This window comes from Sapajus apella, unplaced genomic scaffold, assembly GCF_009761245.1.
Source record: "Sapajus apella isolate SASKATOON/1434 unplaced genomic scaffold, GSC_monkey_1.0 scaffold54, whole genome shotgun sequence".
Classification (NCBI taxonomy): domain Eukaryota; kingdom Metazoa; phylum Chordata; class Mammalia; order Primates; family Cebidae; genus Sapajus; species Sapajus apella.
The window spans coordinates 10,383,470-10,404,576 of NW_022436994.1; the positions used below are offsets into that span (position 1 = coordinate 10,383,470).

Genomic DNA, 21,107 nt, shown 5'->3' on the forward strand with positions numbered 1-21,107 from the left:
ACCACCTCCCCCAGAATTCAGAGGCTAGGTTGTTTTTTTTTTTTTTTGAGACAGAGTTTCTCTCTTACTGCCCAGGCTGGAGTGCAATGGATCTTGGCTCACGGTAACCTCCACCTCCCAGATTCAAACGATCCTCCTGCCTCAGCCTCCTGAGTAGCTGGGATTACAGGCATGTGCCACCACATCTGGCTAATTTTGCATTTTTAGTGGAGATGGGTTTTTTCCATGTTGGTCAGGCTAGTCTCAAACTCCTGACTTCAGGTGATTCACCTGCCTAAGCCTCCCAAAGCGCTGGGATTACAGGTGTGAGCCACCATGCCTGGCCGTGCCTAGGGTTTTTAAGGGTGCTTTGGCAGGCAGGGGACTGGGGAACTGAGACAATTGATTGGTGGAGGATGAAATCACAGAGATGTTAAAACTATCTTCAAGCAGCTGAGTCAGTTTCTTGGTGTGGGTCACTGGTCCAGGTGGTGTCGCTTGGACTGCTAACATTCTAAATCTGGAAAATATCTCAAAGTTCTTTAGGTTTCATAATACTGATTTTTTTTTTTTTTTTTTTTTTAGGTGGAGTCTTGCTCTGTCTCTCAGGCTTAAGTGCAGTGGAGCAATCTTGGCTCTCTGCAACCTCCATTTCCTGGGTTCAAGCGATTCTCCTGTCTCAGCCTCCTGAGTAGCTGGGATTACAGGCATGTGTCACCATGGCCAGCGAATTTTTTTGCATTTTTAGGGAGATGGGGTTTCACCATGTTGGCCAGGCTGGTCTCAAACTCCTGACCTCCAGTGATCCACCTGCCTTGGCCTCCCAAAATGCTGGGATTACAGGTGTGAGCCATCGTGCCCAGCCTTTATATGAGCAGTTGGAGAAGTTAGAAAACTTGCCGTTTCCGGCTATGTAAGTCCAGGGTAGTAAGCACTATAGCAAAGCAAGCTAAGTGAGCAATGGCAGGTCACTGTTTATGCCCATTCTTTAGCAAAGCTCAGGCCCCATCACGATTCTAACCTTGTCTTATGAATGTGTTTTCAATCTCTGAACAAGGAGGGAGTCACTTTTCCTTGCCTTTAATTATAAACTAAATTCCTGGCAGGGCATGGTGGCTCACGCCTGTAATCCAAGCACTTTGGAGGCCAAGGTGGGCGTATCACCTGAGGTCAGGAGTTCAAGCCCAGCCTGACCAACATGGTGAAATCCCGTCTTTATATATATATATATATATATATGAGAAGAAGAAGAAAAAAACTAAATTCCTCTCATAGTTATGTTGGCCTCTGCACTACAAGAAGTTAAAAAGAAAAAGAAAATAACAAACAAGCAGCCAACCAATATTTCATTGAAACGTGTAAATAGATGTGATGTGGTACTGATAAGAGTGTGTATTTTGTGTATTTAAAGTGGAGAGTTCTATAAATGTTAATTAAGTTTATTTGTTCCGGATCTGAGTTCAAATCCTGGATATCGTTGTTAATTTTCTGTCTCATTGATCTGTCTAATATTGATGTTGAAGTCTCCCACTATTGTTGTGTGGGAGTCTAAGTCTCTTTATAAGTCTTATATATCTGGGTATTCCTGTATTGGGTGCGTACATATTTAGGATCTTTAGCTCTTCTTGTTGCAGTGATACTTTTATCATTATGTAATATCCTTCTTTGCTTCTTTTGATCTTTGTTGCTTTAAAGCAACTCCTGCTTTTTAGTTATTTATTTATTTTTGCTCTCCATTTGGTTGGTAAATCTTTCTCCATCCCTTTGTTTTGAGTCTTTGTGTATCCTTGCATGTGAGATGGGTCTGGATGCAGCATACCGATGGGTTTCGGCTTTTTTTGCCTGTCTGTGTCTTTGGATTGGGGATTTAGTCGATTTAAATTCAGAATTAATAATAATATATATGAGTTTAATACTGCCATTTAATGTTAGCTGGCTGTTTTGCCTATTAGTTGATGTAAATTCTTGACTATGTTGATGCTCTTTACTTTTTGGTATTTTTTAGAAAGGCTGATACTGGTTGTTCCTTTCTATGTGTAGTGGTTCTTTCAGAAGCTCTTGTAAAGAGCTGGTGGTGATGAAATCTGAGTGCTTGCTTGTTCACAAAAGATTTTATTTTTCCTTCGCTTATGAAGCTTAGTTTGGCTGGATGTAAAATTCTGGGTTGAAAGTTCTTTTCTTTAAGGATGTTGAATATCGGCCCCCACTCTATTCTGGCTTGTAGGGTTTCTGCTGAGATATCTGCTGTGAGTCTGATGGGCTTCCCTTTATGGGTAACCTGACCTTTCTCTCTGGCTGCCCTCAGTATTTTCTCCTTCATTTCAGCCCTGGTGAATCTGGCGATTATGTGCCTTGAGGTTGGTCTTCTTGAGGAATATCTTTGTGGTGTTCTCTGTATTACCTGGAGTTGAATATTGTCCTGCCTTGCTAGGTTGGGAAAGTTTTCCTGAATAATATCCTGAAGCGTATTTCCAGCTTGGATTGATTCTCTTCGTCACATTCAGGTACACCTATCAAGCGTAGATTAGGTCTTTTCACATAGTCCCATATTTCTTGGAGACTTTGCTCGTTCCTTTTTATCCTTTTTTCTCTAATCTTGTCATCTTGTTTTATTTCATTAAGTTGATCTTCGAATTCTGATATCTTTTCTTCTGCTTGATCGATTCGGCTGTAAAACTTGTGCATAGTTCGTGAAGTTCTCGTGTTGTTTTTTTCAGCTCCATTAATTCACTTATATTCCTCTCTAAATTGTGTATCCTTGTTAACATTTCGTCAAACCTTTTTTCAAAGTTCTTAGTTTCTTTGCATTGGGTTAGAACAAGTTCTTTTAATTCACAGAAGTTTCTTATCATCCACCTTTTGAAGCCTGCTTCTGTTAATGGAACACACTCGTTCTCCATCAGGCCTTGTTCCGTTGCTGATGAGGAACTGTGATCCCCTGTAGAGGGAGAGGCGTTCTGATTTTTGGTATTCTTTGTTATTTTATTTATTTATTTATTTATTTATTTATTTTTTCATGTCTTTATTATTAAGCACAATTATAGGCATACCCATTTTTACACTGCATTCTACCCTGGGCAATAAAGTAATACCCCCATTCTCTCTCCCTCTTCCTCTTTCTTCCTCTCCTTTATTTTTTTTTTTTTATTATTCTTTTTTTTTCTTTCTTTCTTTTTCTTTTTTTTTAGAAAAAAAAAAGAAGAAGAAAGAAAGAAAAAAAAAGCAATTTAGCCTGTGAGGTTAGAAGTAAGAGGGAGTCAGTCATGTTAGATTTCTCTTATGACTTATAATTCTGCAAAGGCAGTTTCACCTCCACAGCAGGCCACCTCTCCCTGGGTACAGGGCCCATCTTCCTCCTGCATAGCAGGCAAGTCCCTCTCTCCACCTCCTCACCCGATTTTGCCCCCTCTGACCCATTTCATGACTCTTTCGACCCTATGTTGTCCTAGCAGACACTGCAGCAACCACTCAGAAGGCCTGGCTGATTTCTAAGTCAGGTGGTTTCTTCCAGTGTCAGTTGGATGCAATTCCTTGCACAAATATTTTTGCACAGTTGCCCAGTGTTTTAGTTATCCAGCTCTGACAGACTATTTAAAACTGCCTCTGCCTTCCCGGGAGAGAACAAGGGCACCAAGGGGTGCCCAGTCGCTCTGGCCAGACAGAGGACATTGAGAGGAATGGAAATGGTTTTAGGTGATAGACGGCTAGAGGAGTCTGCCCGGGGATATTCCAGCAGAGCCTCCTCCTTGAGGAGGGTAGAAGCCAGATCCACAGATGAAGAACTTGGGCTCTGACCCTAAGAGCCTGCCCATCCCTGCTGGCACAAGGGGAGGGTGGGGAGAGAGGGACCACATGCAGGCCTCCTGGCTTCTGTGAGTGGGTTCTGAGGCCCAGGAAGCTCTACAGACCTGGAGGTAGATAAATTAGGAGGCTGGGAGATGCCATGTGCTCTGTTCCCCTCAGCCCTGTGCTGTGAGTGCGCAGATGGGCAAGAGCCAGCCCACTAAAGATGTCAGAGAGGGGCCAAATAAAAAGGATAGGTGCTCAGGGTGTGTGGGTCTCAAGACTGAGGACCATGGGGCAGTGATGAGGAGAGGCATGAGAAAGAGGGTTGCATCTGATCTGGCCTGTCCCATCGGTTAGGCTGAGCAGTGCCACACTACTGTAACAGAGATTACAAACGGGGTACATCTAAATAAGATAGACGGAAGACTTGACATTGTCAACACATCAGTTTTTCCCAGCTTTATCTATAGAGTCAATGCAATCCCAATCTTGGAAAAGGAATTGCTGGATCAATGTGTATGATATTGTTTTCATTTTGTTGGATGTGGTTGCCACATTGGCTTCCAGAGTCCATCCTACAGATTGCAAATTCCCTCACAGCTTCAACATGTGTGATCAAGTTTTTTGAACGTTTGATAAACCTACAGCTGAAGACACTCTCGTTTAGGTATTCTGTAACAACTGGACAAGGTTGGCACTCTGTTCATAAATTAATTGACCAGGATTTCTTCTGAGAATCATCTATTTGAGTTTCTTTGCTAATTTTTCTATTAGATTATTGTCTTTTTCTTATCTATGGACAATTTGATAAGATTATTATGATTACAAGATCTTAATTCCAAAATATGTCACACTTTATCCCCATGGTTTATCTTTTGACTTTAATCACATTTAAAATTTGTCTGTAGTCCAGTTTACCATTCCTTTAGAGTTTTCAAGTTTATTGTGATACTTAGATCATAAAAACATTCACTGACTTTTTTCCAGTACATTTTTGGTTTCCTTTTTAAATGGAAATGTTTGACCCATCTGGAATTTATTTTGGTGTTAAGGAATGAGGAAGGGCACCAACTTCTATTTTTCCAAATGGCCCGCCAGTTGTCCTAATGCCATTCGACTGAAAAATCTTCCCGCGTGTTTGAAGACACCGCCCCACCAGCGCATTGGAAACCCGCGTGTCCGTCCCGCGGCCGCCGGCTTCCGTGTGACAGTCCCGAGCGCAGAGGGACCGGGTAGGGCCCGAACGCGCGCGACCCGAGCCGCCAGCTCAACCCTAGACCCACCCCCCGCGCCGAGGACGCAGCCCGCCCCGCCCCGCCCGGGCGTAGGTCCCAGTCCACCCCGCAGAGGCAGAGGACGCCCCCTTGACCCCGCCTCCTCCACCCTCTTCAACACCCTCCCGGCCCCTCTCCAGCCCCGCCTCCTCTCCTGGAAGCCCGTGGGGCTGAGCAACGCTTTCGGAGGGAGTAATTTAAATAAAAGGCGTGTCCTATGCTGTTATTTGCATGGAGGCGGGGCTTCCGGAGCTGCCGGGACACCCAATCCTGTAGGAGCCCGGACCCTCCCCAGCGCTCCGATTGGCCCAGGTCGCGAGTCCCACGGAGAGGCCTCATTTGCATAGGGCGGGGTCACGTCCTCTTCCAGCGGGCGCCCGCTCGCCCGCTTCCGCCAGTCTCACTGTGGTTTCTTTCCGTCTTCCTCCGTATTTTCCTCTGCGTTGGTGCTGCGCTGCCGGCGGCTGTGGTCCCGATGCTCCCCAAACGGCGGCGAGCGCGGGTCGGGTCCCCTAGCGGCGATGCCGCTTTCTCCACACTTCCTTCCACGCGCTTCCCCGGCGTCGCCGTCTACCTGGTCGAGCCTCACATGGGTCGCAGCCGCCGGGCCTTCCTCACACGCTTGGCGCGCTCCAAAGGCTTCCGCGTCCTCGACTCCTGCAGGTGCGGGGGGGCGCTGCGCAGCGAGGTCTTCCGTGGGCAGCCCTGTCGCGGGGCGCGGGAGGTGTGCGTTCAGGGTGCGGAGCCGCAGTAGATGACTTCGCGGCGACCCTGGAGTGAGGCTGGCCACTTTACTCTCGCCTGGCCCGGAAGGCCTCTTGGCAGCAGAGGATATTGAGATCGCAAATTGGAAATGACTTGCACCCAGCTGCCGGGGGCAGCGGCACCTGCGGTTTTGGATTTTTTTTTTTTTTTTTTTAATGAGACAGTTGCCCAGGCTGGAGTGCAGTGGCGGGCTCTCGGCTCACTGCAACCTCCGGCTCCCGGTTCAAGCGATTCGCCTGCCGCAGCCTCCCGAGTAGCAGGGATTACAGGCATGCGCCTCACGCCCATCGGCTAATTTTGTGTTTTTAGTAGAGACGGGGTTTCTAACTCAGGCTGGTCTCGAACCCCTGACCTCAGGTGATCCGCCCGCCTTAGCCTCTCAAAGTGCTTCCCCAGCGTCTCACAGGCATGTCACCACTCCCCGCCTGGTTTGGATTTTAAGTTTGCTGTGGTACTTCGTGATGTGTGACCTTTCCCTGGGCCTCTATCTCCTCTTCTGTAGAGTGCTATTAATTAGGGCCAGAAGTGTTTTAAAGGATCACTTCGAGAATCAAAACCAGAGGTCAGGAGTAATTAATAAGCAGTTGTATTTACTAACGGCCCTTCTGCCTGGGCCAAGTCCCACCTGTGAGCAAGACTGCTCGGAAGACCCGGAGACCTCTGGCTCCTCTGTCCTCAGGCCTGAGTAGGGAGGGAACCAAGAAGAGAAAAAACGGCGGCTATAGAGACAACACCCAGAGCAAGGGAGTTGGGGGTGGCCCCTAGTTTGGAGGTTGAGAGCGCAAACAAACTCAGAGTTAGTATACCCCTACAGTTGTGTTTGGTTTTTTAATGTTATTCGGGATCAGTAGTGCACCGTCAGACCCACTTAGGAGAGGATGATGACAGCAGCTTAGTGTAGGAGGCACTATCTTTGTACCAAACAACCCCACAGGGTTAATATTATCTCTGCTTTACAGAAGAGGAAATCAAAGTATTGATACGTGGCTTGCCCAAGAGCGAAACAAGTATGTGGCAGAGCTGGGGTTCAGACCCAGTCAGGTTCCTGCATCTCTGCTGAAACCCCTGCCCTTAGATGAAGACCACCTGGTCCTGACCCCTAAGGAATTCCTTTCTCTGAGGTGGAGAAGGAGAGAGAGAGCACAAGATTGGGCTGTGCTTGTGAGGGTAGCCAAGGCAGAGAACTACAGTTCTGAGGGCTGAGTGGCGGTTGTGTTCATCTAACGGGAGGACGGGCTGTTTGCAGGATGAATGGGCACTCACCATGCAAGAATGAAGCCTTGGAGGTACAGAGCCAACCAGAGAGGGCTCTGGGCCTCACCCTCCTCCTCCTCTTCCTTTTCCCTTTTCTTCCTCTTCTCCCTTCCCCCCTCCCTCCACTAGCTCCGAAGTGACACATGTTGTGATGGAACAGACCTCAGCAGAGGAGGCCATCAGCTGGCAGGAACGCAGGATGGCAGCTGCTCCCCCAGGTTGTAGCCCCCCAGCTCTGCTGGACATAAGCTGGTTCACAGAGAGCCTGGCAGCTGGGCAGCCTGTACCTGTGGAGTGCCGGCACCGCCTGGAGGTGAGCTAGATGGAAGACTAGAGTTGGGGCTACAGTGAAGGCCCCAGTGTAGACTGTTACTCAGCTGGGACAGGTGACATGGCAGCACTGCCTCAATGTCCTTCAGAGGAGGTGGGCAGTGAGGACTCTACCCAGATCACCAGGGGTCACCTGGAAGCCAGTAGAGGAACCACAGCAGGGGCTTAGGGAGCCAGGCCATCCCAGCTTCTGTTCTCACGACTGGTGCAAATTCTGGGGTCCCCTTATTTTTACCTTCTTCAGGCCTTTCTTCCTCACCAGGTAGATGACATGGCAACTCTGAGGAGGATGACCCATGGATCAGCAGGAGCCTGTCCTCAGGATGCTGTAAGGCTCCCGGCCTCTGACAGATGTGGGCTCAGGGCCAGGTTGCCTGTGTTTAAATCCTGGCCCATGCTGTGAGCCACAGTCATGGGACAAGCTCCTTAGCCTCCAAGGCCTCAGCATCCCTAGCCCACTTGGTTGTGAGGATTGGGGCGATGGAGCACATGTGTCATGTGCAGCAGCAGGAGAAGTGCCCAAAGAGCTGGCAGATATGACTGCTGCTACCCTGCTGTGAGGAGCCCTGTCCACAGCCTATTCTACAGGGTGGCACCTCCCTTGGCCCCATGCCTCTAGTGTTTTTTTGCCCACCTCTGTCCCTTGAGCTCCAGAGGGCCTGAGTTGGACACCCCAGGAGAAGCAAGGCCCGGGTACGGCCCGGCTCTCCTGCCAGCCCTGCGCCTCACGGCAACCTGTTTATTGCACATCCCCAGGTGGCCAGGCCCGGGAAGGGGCCTCCAAGCCCAGCATGGATACCTACCTATGCCTGCCAGCGCTCCACGCCCCTCACACACCACAATACTAGCCTCACAGTGAGCTACTTCTGAGCCTTGGCCAGCCCTGGGGGTTGGGGATGAGGGTACAGATGGGTGGTAGCTGGCTGGTTGGAGGTGCCCACCCTGCCCCTTACCTAGGTCCCATCCCTGCAGGAGGCTCTGGAGACACTGGCAGAGGCGGCGGGCTTTGAAGGCAGTGAGGGCCGCCACCTCGCCTTCTGCAGAGCAGCCTCGGTGCTCAAAGCCCTTCCCAGCCCTGTCACAACACTGAGCCAGCTGCAGGGGCTGCCCCAGCTTGGAGAACACTCCTCTAGGGTTGTCCAGGTAGGTGCTTGCCAACCTGAGCAGGGTAAGTGGGTGGGTGGGGAGGCCTTGGGGCCTGGTGAGACAGCAGAGGGTGCTGTGGGGGCAGGTGGGGACAGACAGACATGGGTACTGGCACTGCTCTAAGGCCTCAACAGGCCACCCTCTGTGCTCAGAATCCTCCTGTGCACACCAGCCATTTACCCCTGGGTGGCTGAGAGGACCCAGTGAATGGCACTGCAAGGGGCCTGGCAGGGCTAGGGGTGACACTGTTGTCATTGTCATGAGTCCCAAACTGCCCTCCACAGTGGAATGGAAGAGAGCACGCTGAGCGTGAGCATCCCTTTTCAGTGCCCCAATGTGTTGAGTTGTCCTTTAGCGCACTTTCATCACAAGAATATGTAGTGACAGAAAATACTTTTAAATGAAGTAGTAATGAGTTCACATGCTTTGAAAAGCAGATATTTATGTGTCTTGGGACTTATTCAACTGAGAGATGATCCGTGTTACCTGGAATCTCAGCTGTTGTAACTCCAGGCCTGAAGGAGCTTTGAGGCTGGAGCCCCAGCCTCGCAGCTGTGTGGCAGCAACTTTGGTCACCTCTCTGGGCACAGTTTCCATTTCCAGGTCGCACTGGACCCTGACCCCACAAAGCTATCTCTGCAGGATGTTGGAGGAGACTGCCTCAGTCCTTGGGCCCGCAGCCCTGACCCTAACTCCCTGCCTTTCTCTTTCCTCCCATGCCCTTAGGCTTAGAGTTCTGCTTTGTTCCCTCCCCCAGGAGCTGCTGGAGCATGGAGTGTGTGAGGAGGTGGAGAGAGTTCAAGGCTCGGAGAGGTACCAGACCATGAAGGTGCGTTGGGCAGGGCTGGGACCTGTCCCGGGAATGTCCTGCCCTGGGAATGACAGCACGGTCCACACCATGTATGGGGAGGCAAGCTGGGGCAGCTGACCCAGCCCAAGGGTCAGAGAAGGTCTTGCTGAGGAAGTGGCAGCTAAGCTGATACCTGATATGCACAAGGCAGCCAAGTGGAGACAGGCAAGGAAGAAGCTTGTTTTGGGGACAGAATTTTCTAGATCACTCAGCACCATCTGGCTTTTGGGGGTTTTGTTTTTTTAATTTTGTTTTTGAGACAGGGTCTCGCTCTGTCGCCCGGGCTGGAGTATAGTGGTGTAATTACAGCTCACTGTAGCCTCAACTTCCTGGGCTCAAACCATCCTCCCACTTCCATCTTTGGAATAGCTGGGACTACAGGCATGTACCACCACACCAGACTAATGTTTTTAAAAAGAGTTTCTCGTCAAGATGGGCTCTTGGTAATGTTACCCAAGCTTGTCTCAAACCTCCATGCTCAAATGATTCTCCTGCCTTGGCCCCCAGTGTTGGGATTACAGGCGTAAGTCACTGCGATCTGCCTTGACTATTTTTGATGGAATGTTCTTAAGTAGATTACACACTGTGGCATCTTAAACAGAGCACACTGAGCCAAATGTACCCTTTGCTTGGGTGCTGCCACTGAGTGTGCTGGCCTTGCCCTTGCCCCCCTGCTGCAGGACCTTGTGTATGATTTTCTCAGTGTTGTCAGCCTGGCTGTCTCCAAGGCCATCTCCCCTCTGTTTCTGCTCACTCCTGATCCGATAGGAAATGCTGTCTGAGCTCTTTTGAATGCATTGGATGTGCCTGCTCTGACACCCTTCTGCCAACTGGCTTTGTAGCTGCAGATGTCACAGTGGTGGCCATGTGGATAACTGTCAGTGAAGTGTGGCTTCCTGGGTGGACGGGGCCATGGGAGGTCACACAGAATGTTGTCAGGATTGATAGGGAGGGCTTCAAAGAGGGGAGACTTGAGCAATGTGTGAATGATAAATGGGCTCAAATATGCAGGGAAAAGGGTAAGGGGCACTGGCAGGGACAGGGGACCAGATAAGCGTAACCACCGTGGTGAGTGTGGGAGTGAGGGGCCTGGAGAAGATGAGATGCCCTTAAAGTGGAGGGGGGTTAGTGAGTGCTTTCACTGTCAGCCCCAGACCGGAAGGCACCTCGACTGCCAGAAAATTACATTAGTAATTAGAAGTTTATTAACAATATAATTGGGTTAATCTCATCATTTTTAGTCGGGATTCTGTGGGTTATGAGTGATAGTGACCCACCCCACACCCTTGGTTTACAGAATCAAGGAAAGGAGGGCTAGCAGTGCCCAGGATGGGAGGGCTGTGGCCAGTCTGCAGGAGAACTGGGCTCAGCGACCTGGGTATCACCAGGCCACTCCTCCTCCCCTCTGCCTCTCTGCACTGTGGCTTTACCCTCTCTTGCCGTGCACCAGCTTCCTCCACCAGTTGGAAATGTGGCTATAAGAGGTGCTGGTGCTCGGCTGCCACAGGCTGCAGCCTCCACCACTGCGTGGGCCTGCTCGCAGTCTCAGATCCAGAATTCCTAGGGAGGGTCTCCTAGTGGCTGACCTGAAGCAGGTGACATGCTTGGCCTGGGGCCCACGCTGTGTGGGAAGATGTGTGAGTGCCCCAGCCAGCCCCAACCAGCCCCACCAGCCCCACCAGCCCCACTCCTAAATTTACCCTTTTGATTGTTAATTCCTCATTGTTTTTGCTCTTTGCTAAGGGGAACCACAAAAATTCATTCAAGTTGCTGTTAGGTGGGAAAGGCATGGTTTTTCCAAGCTTAGGAGCTGCTTGTGCTGATGTGTTAGGGTGACTGTTTTGGTTATGTTGGAATCACAGGCTAGAGCTGTGTAAGGCCTGGGAGAGACCTTTCATAGAGGAGAGCAGAGAGGTGTGTGTGGGTTTGCTCCCCAAGACGGCAGGCTGGGTAGCCAGGCTCCAGGTTTGAATCCTTGCCCTGTGGTCTAGGGCAGGTTGTGAGTGGGGACAGCGCCTGCCTGGTGCACGGTGGCTCCATGGGCCACACCATCCCGGAGCTGGTGGTCATCCAAGTCCAGCCATGAGAGCTCTGCCTGACCGGGCTGTGCGCCTTTCCCTACAGCTCTTCACCCAAGTCTTCGGGGTCGGTGTGAGGACTGCTGACCGGTGGTACCGGGAAGGACTGCGAACCCTGGATGACCTCCGAGAGCAGCCCCAGAAACTGACCCAGCAGCAGAAAGCAGGTGAGCCCTCCAGAGAGCCTGGGCCCTGGGCTTCCCCAAACTGCATCCTGGATCCCTGAGCACTGACTCCCTAGAAGCAAGAGAGCAGGCTGGCGCAGAGGGCTTGACGGCAGCCTTGTGTGGTGGGTTTCCTGGGGTCTCCAGGAAGTGCAGTCAGGACCTAGCACAGCCCTTTCTCAATGGATGATGCTGACCACAGCAACTGCCATGGCATGCCAGCGGCTTGTGTCACTACGTTACCTACTGGTTAGACTTTGTACCGGGGACAGCCTGGGCCTTGGGCACCCTGCCCAGAGGGTGCCTGGTACACAGAGGCCTACAGAGGTGGCACCATGCAGGGGAAAGAACATCAGCTTTCGAGTTTTCGGGTCTGAGTTCTGTCTACCATTTGCCAGATAGGTGACCGTTACCCAAGACTTAACCTCTCTGAGTATGTTACATTTTCTGTAAAAGGGAGAAGACAGGCTGGGCACGGTGACTCACACCTGTAATCCCAGCACTTTGGGAGGCTGAGGTGGGTGGATCGCTTGAGCTCAGGAGTTCAAGACAGTCTGGGCAACATGGTAAAACCCCACGTCTACAAGAACTACAAGAGTTAGCCAGGCATAAGGGTGGATTCCTGTAGTACCAGCTACTCATGAGGCCAAGATACAAGGATCACTTGAGCCCCGGAGGTCAAGCCTTGAGGCCAAGGTGGAAGTTGCAATGAGCTGAGATCAAGCCATTGCACTCCAGCCTGAGCAACATAGCAAGACCCTATCTCAAAAACAAAAAAAACAAGTGGGAAGTGACCGCATGGAATTCAGAAGCTCCCCTGTGAGAGCCAGCAAGTGGCAGGTGTTTAGCAAGTACTCTGCTCTCTCTGCATGGCCTGTCTGGCTACTCTGATCACACCATCTGAGACCTCCCTCGGGTTGAGGGCTCTGCTGAAGCAATCCCACAGCCCAGCAGGCACTGCCCGCTCCACTGCCTCTTCGCAGATCTCCCCCTGGGCCACTGCCCAGTTCAGCTGACAGGAAGTGAGACCCGCAGAGCTGGTTCCTCTTGATCGCCTCTCCCCACAACAAGAGTAGTCAGGGATGGCTGGCAGCGTTTACGGAGGGCTCACTGTGCCAGGTGCTGCTGTTCCTCACATTTAAACCTTTCCTTGGCCAGGCGCCATGGCTCATACCTTTATGTAATCCCAGCACTTTGGTAGGCTGAGGCAGGTGGATCACCCGAGGTCAGGAGTTCAAGGCCAGCCCAGACAACATGGTGAAACCCCATCTCTACTAAAAATACAAAAATTAGCTGGGTGTGGTGCGGGAACCCGTAATCCCAGCTACTCTAGAGGCTGAGGCAGGAGAATCACTTGAACCTGGGAGGTGGAGATTGCAGTGAGCCCGGATTGCGCCACCGCACTCCAGCCTGGGCAACAAGAGTGAGACCCCGTCATAAACAAACAAACAAACCTTTCCTTAACTGGATGTGGGAGGCTCATCGGTAAGGAGACAGAAGGAGGCCAGAGTGAGGTGTTCACAGTGGCAGAGCCGTCTTCCGTCTTTTCACCACCTCTTGGTCCCACTTTATGCACAAGAAAACTGAGGCATCAAAAGAGATGACCTGTGTCATGACTGTGTCAACATCAGTCTCCTTATATTTGGTTGCAAAATTATAGTTTTGCAAGGTGTTACCTTTTGGGGAGCTGGGTAAAAGGCACGTGGGATCTCCCTGTGCTATTTATTTTCTTTCTTTTGTTTGTTTCCACTATGTTGCCTAGGCTTGTCTCAAACTCCTGGGCACAAGTGATCCTCCTGCCTCAGCCTCCTGTGTAGCTGGGATTACAGGCGTGAGCCACTGTGCCCAGCCTCCCTGTGCTATTTCTTTTAACTGCAAGTGAATCTACAACTATCTCAAAATAAAAGTTTAATATTTAAAGGGGGAGAGAAGATAGTATCATGCTTAGATTGGGATCTCATTCTGCTCCCTGCCCTAGCCTCACCTTTGTCCGAAGCCTCTCCCAGTCCTGCAGCCCCAGGGTGACCACTTCATGCTGGTGAGGGGTGGGGGCTTGGCATGGTGGATGGGCTGGGTGAGTCAGAAGGGCTGGTGCTGCCCCCAGGGCTCCAGCACCACCAGGACCTGAGCACCCCAGTCCTGCGGTCCGATGTAGATGCCCTACAGCAGGCGGTGGAAGAAGCTGTGGGGCAGGCCATGCCTGGGGCCACTGTCACACTGACCGGTGGCTTCCGCAGGTAAGAAGGCCAGATGTGCCCCTCTGGCTTGGCATCAGACCCCTCCCCAGTGAAGGGACCTGAGTTGGGGACCCTGAAGCAGGCCTTCCCACTCATTGGAAGGGATGGAGTGAGCAAGCTGTGTCCTTGAGTCAAAGTTAGACCGGCCCCCGCAGGGGGAAGTTGCAGGGCCATGACGTGGACTTCCTCATCACCCACCCCAAGGAGGGCCAGGAGGCGGGGCTGCTGCCCAGAGTGATGCACCGCCTGCAGGACCAGGTGAGGGCCTCCCTGCTCCCCAAGAGCCACTGCTGGCCAATGCCACTGCTTCCTGCTCTCTCTATGCCACAGGGTGGTCTCAGCCACGCCCACCTCTCTCCACAGGGCCTCATCCTGTACCACCAGCACCAGCATAGTCGCTGGGAGTCCCCTACCCACCTGGCCCAGCAGAGCCACATGGATGCTTTTGAGAGGAGTTTCTGCATTTTCCGCCTACCACAACCTCCAGGGGCTGCTATGGGGGCATCCCCGAGGTCCTGCCCATCCTGGAAGGCTGTGAGGGTGGACTTGGTGGTTGTACCCATCAGCCAGTTCCCTTTCGCCCTGCTCGGCTGGACTGGCTCCAAGGTAGGCAGTGTGTTGCTGGGCCAACTTGTGGGGCAGGCCCAGGCCAGCCCTGCTGAGGACAATCCCTTTCCTGCAGCTTTTCCAGCGGGAGCTGCGCCGCTTCAGCCGGAAGGAGAAGGGCCTGTGGCTGAATAGCCATGGGCTGTTTGACCCAGAGCAGGTACATTGTTAGGGACTGGGGACAGGAAACAGCACCCATAGTCTGCTCCATGACCCACAATCTGAAATGGCCCCATACCCCACCTTCGTGCTGGGCTCTGCCTCTGCTCCAGCCTTCCTCCAGGGAAGCAGTCCTGGCCTAACTCCTAGGTCACAGAAGTCCTGCTTCTGTTGCAGAAGATGTTTTTCCATGCAGCTTCAGAGGAAGACATCTTCAGACACCTGGGCCTTGAGTACCTTCCTCCAGAGCAGAGAAACGCCTGAGCCTGCCTGTGGCCCCCACTTCTACTCAGGAAATTGGGCCACCCCCAACTTGGCCACTGAATGTCTCCAGGCAGATATGCTGCCCCCGACCCCTACCTTCACCCCTCCCAAGTGGAGGAGCCCCTCCCCACCAGGGCCTGGCTCTGCCAGAGGTCAGCTGTGCCTGAGGAAATCAGTTGAGCCCCTGCTGGTGTGCTGCAGGGGGGAGCTTTTGGTGCCAGCCTCATTGCTGTGTGACCTTGGGTCTGCTCTTAGCCTCCCCGTGGTTCACGTTCCTGCCCTGGACAGGGCGTGTGAGTGGGGCCCACTTTGTGGAGCCTTGGCAGAGCCCGTAGTCATGAATGGCAAGTGGTTTGTTTGCCTGATGTGCAGTGTCCCATCAGTTGCACTGCAGTTACTGTGGCTCCTGTAGGGCACCCTGTCCAGAAGTTCCCGGAAGAGAACGATGTGTCCCTGCGCTGCGTTTGAGCCATGACTTGGAGGCTGTGGTTCTTGCCCACAAGGAGCATACTGTGGAGTGTGCTGTAGGCATCTGGACAGGGAGAGGGACGGGGTAGGAGTTAGGAGGAAGAGAATTTTCAACTCTAGGGCTTCAGTACTGCAGTGCCCCAAGCCAGGCCCTGGGCTTCTGCCTTTAAGGCTTGTTCTCAGCACGATCTCTCAAAAATAGGTCATCTCCTGCCACTCCTGGCTCATTGCCCTTTAATGGCTCCAAACCCTAAGTCTGCATGTGGTCCTGGGCTCTGGCATTTCTGCCAGCCCCTTTCTCCAGCCCCACTGGCCCCGAGCTACTTCCTGCCTCTCACAGGCTTCCTGTTTGATGCACCCAGACTCCCTCCCCTTCTCACTGCAGAAGCACTGAGGTGGGCTGGACACGGGTGTCCTCCATGTCCCTCACATTCCCAGGCACGCTCTGGCCTCAGGCTTTGCCCTGGCCATGCCATCCACCCGGAGTGTGCCCTCCCCTTCTTCAGGCCTTAAATCAGAAGTCACTTTGTTAGGCGAGGACTTCCCAGACCACTCATTACATTAAAAAATACTTTAAAAATGAACACGCAGGAAGGTTGACTCTTTTGGGGTGCAGTTTTGCACGTGTGGGACACACCAGGTCCATCCCCAGAACACTTCTCTCACTGTCCTATTGTGGTCACATGGTTTTCCACCCCCACCCACTTAGCGGCTCTCCATCCCTATAGTTTTGCTTTGTCCAGAATGTCATGTAAATGGAACCAAACTATATTTTACCTTTGGAGTGGCCTCTCCACAGCCTAATGCCTTTGACGTTCCTGCAGTTTGCTGGGTGTATTGATAGTTTGTACTTTATTCCATGCCATGGGTGTTACACAGTTTATCCATTCAACTATTGAACGTCTGGGTTGTGGCTGGGCGCCGTGGCTCATACCTGTAATCCCAGCACTTTGGGAGGCTGAGGGGGGTGGATCACTTGAGGCCAGGAGTTTGAGACCAACCTGGCCAACATGGTGAAACTCTGTCTCTACAGAAAATACAAAAATTAACTGAGCATGTTGGCTCACACCTGTATTGCCAGCTACTCGGGAGGCTGAAACATAAGAATTGCTTGAACCTTGATGCCAAGGTTGCAGTGAGCTGAGATTGTGCCACTGCACTCCAGCCTGGGTGATGGAGACTCTGCCTAAAAAGAAAAAAGAATATCTGGGTTGTTTCCAGGATTTGGAGATTATGAATTGTACTTCTATAGACATGCAAGTACAGGTTTCTGTGTAACACATAGGTCTTCATTTCTCTTGGGTGAATAGCCAGACATAGGATTATTGGGTCATTTGGTAAGTACATGTTTATTTCATAAGAGCCAAGTTGTTGTCCACAGCGCCTTTGTCATTTTGCAGTCCACCAGCAGTGTGAGCACCCCTGTAAGTTAAACACTTCACAGTAGACAGTTGCTCTGTATCCCTGTCAGCACTTGATAGTTTCAGAATTTGTTAACTTTAGCTTTTCTAGTAGGTACATAGTAGTTCAGTGTGGTTTTATTTTGCATTTCCCTAATGCCTGACAATGTTGAGCATCTGTTCATGGGCTTCTACATCCTCACTGGTGAAGTGTCTGTTCAACTCTTTTTTTTTTTTTTGAGACAGAGTTTTGCTCTTGTTGCCCAAGCTGGAGTGCACCTACCAGCCTTGGGGGCCCTGGCAGCCCACAGGATTCTGCCCACTGGGACTTGTGTGCCAACCTTTGTGAAGCCTCAGCTTCACAGGCCCCAAGCCATGAGCCCCTCCCCAGATGGGCCAGCAGGAATGGATGGAGGCATGTCAAGGGTTTCTTGCATACTCGGATCCAAGTCTCGAGTGGTGGTCCCTCTGCTGGCCTCTCACCTACCCTCTCCTGCTATCACAAGTGTGGCAGGTGACAGTGTGGTCACTGGGGTGGGGTGGGAGGAAGTGGAAGGCCCTGGATAGGGCCCATGCCCAAGGGTCTGGCCAAGACCCCTTCGTTAGGGTCCCAACTGTGACTTTATTACTCATGGTCTCTTCCCTGCCTCAGTGGCCCTCATCCCCCAAACCTGAATGCAGAAGTCTTGGTCCTGAGTTAAACTCCATGCCACCCCTCCGCTTATGTTGTGGGTTCCTGCTAAGCTGAGCACTTACCTAACAATCAAGACCTCTGATAGTCCTCAGTCCTACCCCGCAACCTTGCCCTTGGATTTCTCTTTTTCAAGGTGGTTTCAGCTAGGAGGATCAGCGTGGTTTGGGTGAGGGCAGACAGGGTAGGAGCATGTGGCAGGTATGGATGACACCTTGACAAAGGGACCCCACAGGAGAGATGGGGACCCTTTCCCCCCATTGTCCTGGAAACCCAGCTCAGCCCCAGCCCTTGCCCATGCTGCTGCCTGGTACCTTCTACAAAGCCAGACCCCTCCCCGCAAAGCTGTGGCCTGCACCAGCTCCCCTAGCTCTCCTCCTCTGTCTGCTGAGGGGCCCCTCCCAACCTGGCTGCCAGTCACAGGAGAAAGGGGTTGGGATTTTGTTTGTGCCTCTGCCTGAGCATAGAAGGACTGACTGGGTCACTGAGCCTTGCCCTGGAGAGACCCTCTGTCCCCTGCTGCCCCCACCTCCCCTGGCCCAGACTTCTGCCCATAATGCCCATCCCTGAGCAGCAGCCCTACCCAGGCTGGGCTCTGGGTGCCAGCTGGTTATGGACATGCCACCTGAGCCCAGGCCAGGAGCCCCTGGATTCATGAGGCTATTTTAAGCACATCTTCTTGGCCAGCACTCCCCTGGCCCCCAGAAGCTCAGCCACTGGTCATCTGCCACCGCCTAGAATGCTGATTGGCAGTTGGCTGGGGTGGGGGCTGGGAAAACACTGTTATAAAGCTGGGAGTGTTGGGGAACAGCCGTCCCTGTCCAGAGTCCTCTGTAGTCCCTGCTGCCACCATGGCCACCCACCGCCTCGTGATGGTCCGGCACGGTGAGAGTACTTGGAATCAGGAGAACCGTTTCTGTGGCTGGTTTGATGCAGAGCTGAGTGAGAAGGGGGCTGAGGAGGCCAAGCGGGGAGCCAAGGCCATCAAGGACGCCAAGATAGAGTTTGACATCTGCTACACGTCGGTGCTGAAGCGGGCCATCCGCACCCTCTGGGCCATCCTGGACATCACGGACCAGATGTGGCTGCCTGTGGTCCGCACTTGGCGCCTCAATGAGCGGCACTATGGGGGCCTTACGGGCCTCAACAAGGCGGAAACAGCTGCCAAGCATGGAGAAGAGCAGGTGAAGATCTGGAGGCGCTCCTTCGACATCCCACCGCCCCCCATGGACGACAAACACCCCTACTACAACTCCATTAGCAAGGTGGGCTGCCTCCACTGGGACGGCCTCTGGGAGGCTGTGGGGTGGGGAGTCGGGCGGGGGTCCACTGCCTCGGGAGGGAAAGCAGTGTGCCTGTGTTCTCCAGGAGCGTCGGTACGCAGGCTTGAAGCCTGGGGAACTGCCCACCTGCGAAAGCCTCAAGGACACCATTGCTAGGGCCCTGCCCTTCTGGAATGAGGAGATCGTTCCCCAGATCAAGGCCGGCAAGCGAGTGCTCATCGCAGCCCATGGGAACAGTCTGCGGGGCATTGTCAAGCACCTGGAAGGTGAGGCCGCCCTTGGGAACCCAGGCAGGGCGGGTAGGCAGCAGCCCTGGCTGGCTTCTCATCTCAGCAAATGCTCCTGCTGGCCCAGGCCACTCTCTAGGCGTGGGGTTCCATACTGTTCACTGAAAAGGGAGGGCTGAGAAGCCATTTTTTAGTGCTATGAAACTTTCCTCATTTCTGTATAACTGGGACGTACTCCGCAGGGGCTGACTGCACTTGAAACTCGCTGTGTCCCGAGGCAGGGCAGGCTCCAAAGGTGGCATCTGCCCAGGGCCACCCAGCCAGGAAATGGAAGGGCTGGGCTTAGTGCATCTGGCTCCAAATCCCAACTTTCCGTGGGGCCCTGGACAAGCCACTTCCATCTCTGGGCCCCTACCTTTTCTGGGGTAGCAGGGAGCTCCCAGGACTCCCCCTGGTACTGCCTCTTGATGTAGGCTTGAACCTCTCGCAGGGCCCTCCCCCATCAGGTCCTCAGAATTCCTGCATGAGCCCCACCACCCATCTCCCTCTGGACTCCCTCTCTGGGCAAAGGAAAGACCAATCAAAAGCAGGGTGAGAGACTTTGGCGTGGCCAGACTCCAGGCTTAGAGCTGGGGCTCCCACTGAAGAGCAAGGGACAAATGGGCCCAGGATGCATGGGTATAGGGTGGCCTCGCCCACAGTGACAGGCACCTCCACTCTGCCTCCCACCTTCGTATTCTCAAACGGCAGGGCAGTCTAAATTAGCATCTTAATGCCCTTCAAGCTTGTCGAGTCCTGGAAAGGCTAGAAGGGTGTGCCCCAAACCTTCTGCTCCTGGGGCCAATGGGCAGCTGACCAGGGCACCCAGATCGGCAGGTCCTGGAGACCGGGCCAGCCCCAAGCCTGCCTGCTGCACACATGGACGCCTGGCACCCAGCACTGGAGCCAGGCAGAGGGAAGGACCACCTGCCTCTTCTCCCTTTTGGGGGCTTCATGCAGCCCGATGGCCCTCCCACAGCTTGATATTTTGGTGGTGAATGTGAAGGGATTTCAGTGGAGTGGAGGAGCCAGACTCCCCAGAGAACATTCTCTTAAACCCTCCTGCACGGAGCGGGGGTGGAGTGGTGCGAATACCAAAGGTCGAGCTGCTATTCCCAGCTCGGGGGCTGCAGGAGGCAGGCAGGGTCGGGTTTCGGACCAGGCACTGCCTCCCTCCTCCTCCTCCAGCTCCACTGGGCACTTGCTCCTCTGTTCAGGATGTCTAGAATTTAGAGCACTTTAGAAACTAAAGGGCGAATGTCCTTCCTGACCCTCAACTTCAGTCTGGCTGGAGTCACACTGGGCTGAGGGGACTGTGGACGGCACCACCACAGTCACAGCCACTTGAGTGGGACTAAAGTCACCATTTCTTTCGCCACTGGGCTATTTCTGTAGGCTGCTTGGTCTAACTCAGTTACGCCTTGACCTTTAGGGACACTTCTGTGGCCTCGCTCTCAGGGCTAGGAGGGTTGGTGCCAGGGGAACTGGCTCTGTGGCCCATAAATGTCACAGTGTCTGCTGTGTGAACAGGCTGGGTACAGAGGAGCTAAGGACACCTGTTCCTCCGGCACAGGGATGTCAGACCAGGCGATCATGGAGCTGAACCTGCCCACAGGGATCCCCATTGTGTATGAGCTGAACAACGAGCTGAAGCCCACCAAGCCCATGCAGTTCCTGGGTGACGAGGAAACGGTGCGGAAGGCCATGGAGGCTGTGGCTGCCCAGGGCAAGGCCAAGTGAGGGGTGGGCTTGGGCAATAAAGGCACCTCCTCCCACAGCCTGGAGTGCAGCGCAGCCGGCATGCCAGGCTCACCCACTATCAGCTGTGGGGACTCCAGAACAAGGGGTGCAGCCATCCACCCTCCCCCACTCCATGCCTGTGTCACCAGGGGCATGAGCCTAGTTAGTACCCACCCCTAGTCATCAGGACACTGAGCCAGGGCTGCAGCCACTCCATGAGTTTGCAGTCAGCACAAGCCCGTGGTGACCCTCAACCTTCAGAGCTTCTTGGTAACCATACTGTAGAACTGGCATGCTTGGGGCCCGTTAGAGAGAAGAGGCCAAGTAACCCAGCCCTCCCCATGGGGAGCAAGGACCACAGCCAGGG

At 52.9% G+C, this 21,107-nt stretch overlaps 2 protein-coding genes across 6 annotated transcripts; both read left to right on the forward strand.

Moving 5' to 3' along the window:
* Positions 1-5,395: 5,395 nt before the first annotated feature.
* POLM (DNA polymerase mu) lies at positions 5,396-15,944 on the forward strand. Of its 5 annotated transcripts, XM_032244379.1 has the most exons (12): positions 5,402-5,702; positions 7,188-7,371; positions 7,633-7,716; positions 8,145-8,243; positions 8,361-8,531; positions 9,292-9,363; positions 11,509-11,629; positions 13,731-13,863; positions 14,019-14,121; positions 14,227-14,469; positions 14,546-14,629; positions 14,806-15,944. In XM_032244379.1, the coding sequence occupies exons 1-12, from the start codon at positions 5,515-5,517 to the stop codon at positions 14,890-14,892; spliced, it is 1,569 nt and encodes a 522-aa protein (XP_032100270.1). In that variant the 5' UTR covers positions 5,402-5,514; the 3' UTR covers positions 14,893-15,944. The 5 variants fall into 5 exon arrangements, 4 of the variants coding, with proteins under 4 accessions (XP_032100273.1, XP_032100270.1, XP_032100271.1 ...); XR_004258521.1 differs by lacking the exon at positions 14,019-14,121 and having other exon boundaries at positions 5,396-5,702; XM_032244380.1 differs by lacking the exon at positions 7,633-7,716 and having other exon boundaries at positions 5,404-5,702.
* Positions 15,945-16,684: 740 nt separating this feature from the next.
* Positions 16,685-20,777, forward strand: PGAM2 (phosphoglycerate mutase 2). Its single transcript, XM_032244389.1, has 3 exons — positions 16,685-18,716; positions 18,820-19,000; positions 20,574-20,777. The coding sequence occupies exons 1-3, from the start codon at positions 18,303-18,305 to the stop codon at positions 20,738-20,740; spliced, it is 762 nt and encodes a 253-aa protein (XP_032100280.1). The 5' UTR covers positions 16,685-18,302; the 3' UTR covers positions 20,741-20,777.
* The last annotated feature ends 330 nt before the right edge of the window (positions 20,778-21,107 follow it).

Bases quoted from the DNA above. Each gene is read 5' to 3' on its own strand.
- PGAM2 (XM_032244389.1), top strand. From the start codon at position 18,303: ATGGCCACCCACCGCCTCGTGATGGTCCGGCACGGTGAGAGTACTTGG. The intron at 18,717-18,819 runs GTGGGCTGCCTC...TGTGTTCTCCAG, and splicing joins ACTACAACTCCATTAGCAAG to GAGCGTCGGTACGCAGGCTT. The intron at 19,001-20,573 runs GTGAGGCCGCCC...CCTCCGGCACAG, and splicing joins CATTGTCAAGCACCTGGAAG to GGATGTCAGACCAGGCGATC.
- POLM (XM_032244379.1), top strand. From the start codon at position 5,515: ATGCTCCCCAAACGGCGGCGAGCGCGGGTCGGGTCCCCTAGCGGCGAT. The intron at 11,630-13,730 runs GTGAGCCCTCCA...TGCTGCCCCCAG, and splicing joins GACCCAGCAGCAGAAAGCAG to GGCTCCAGCACCACCAGGAC. The intron at 14,630-14,805 runs GTACATTGTTAG...CTTCTGTTGCAG, and splicing joins GGCTGTTTGACCCAGAGCAG to AAGATGTTTTTCCATGCAGC.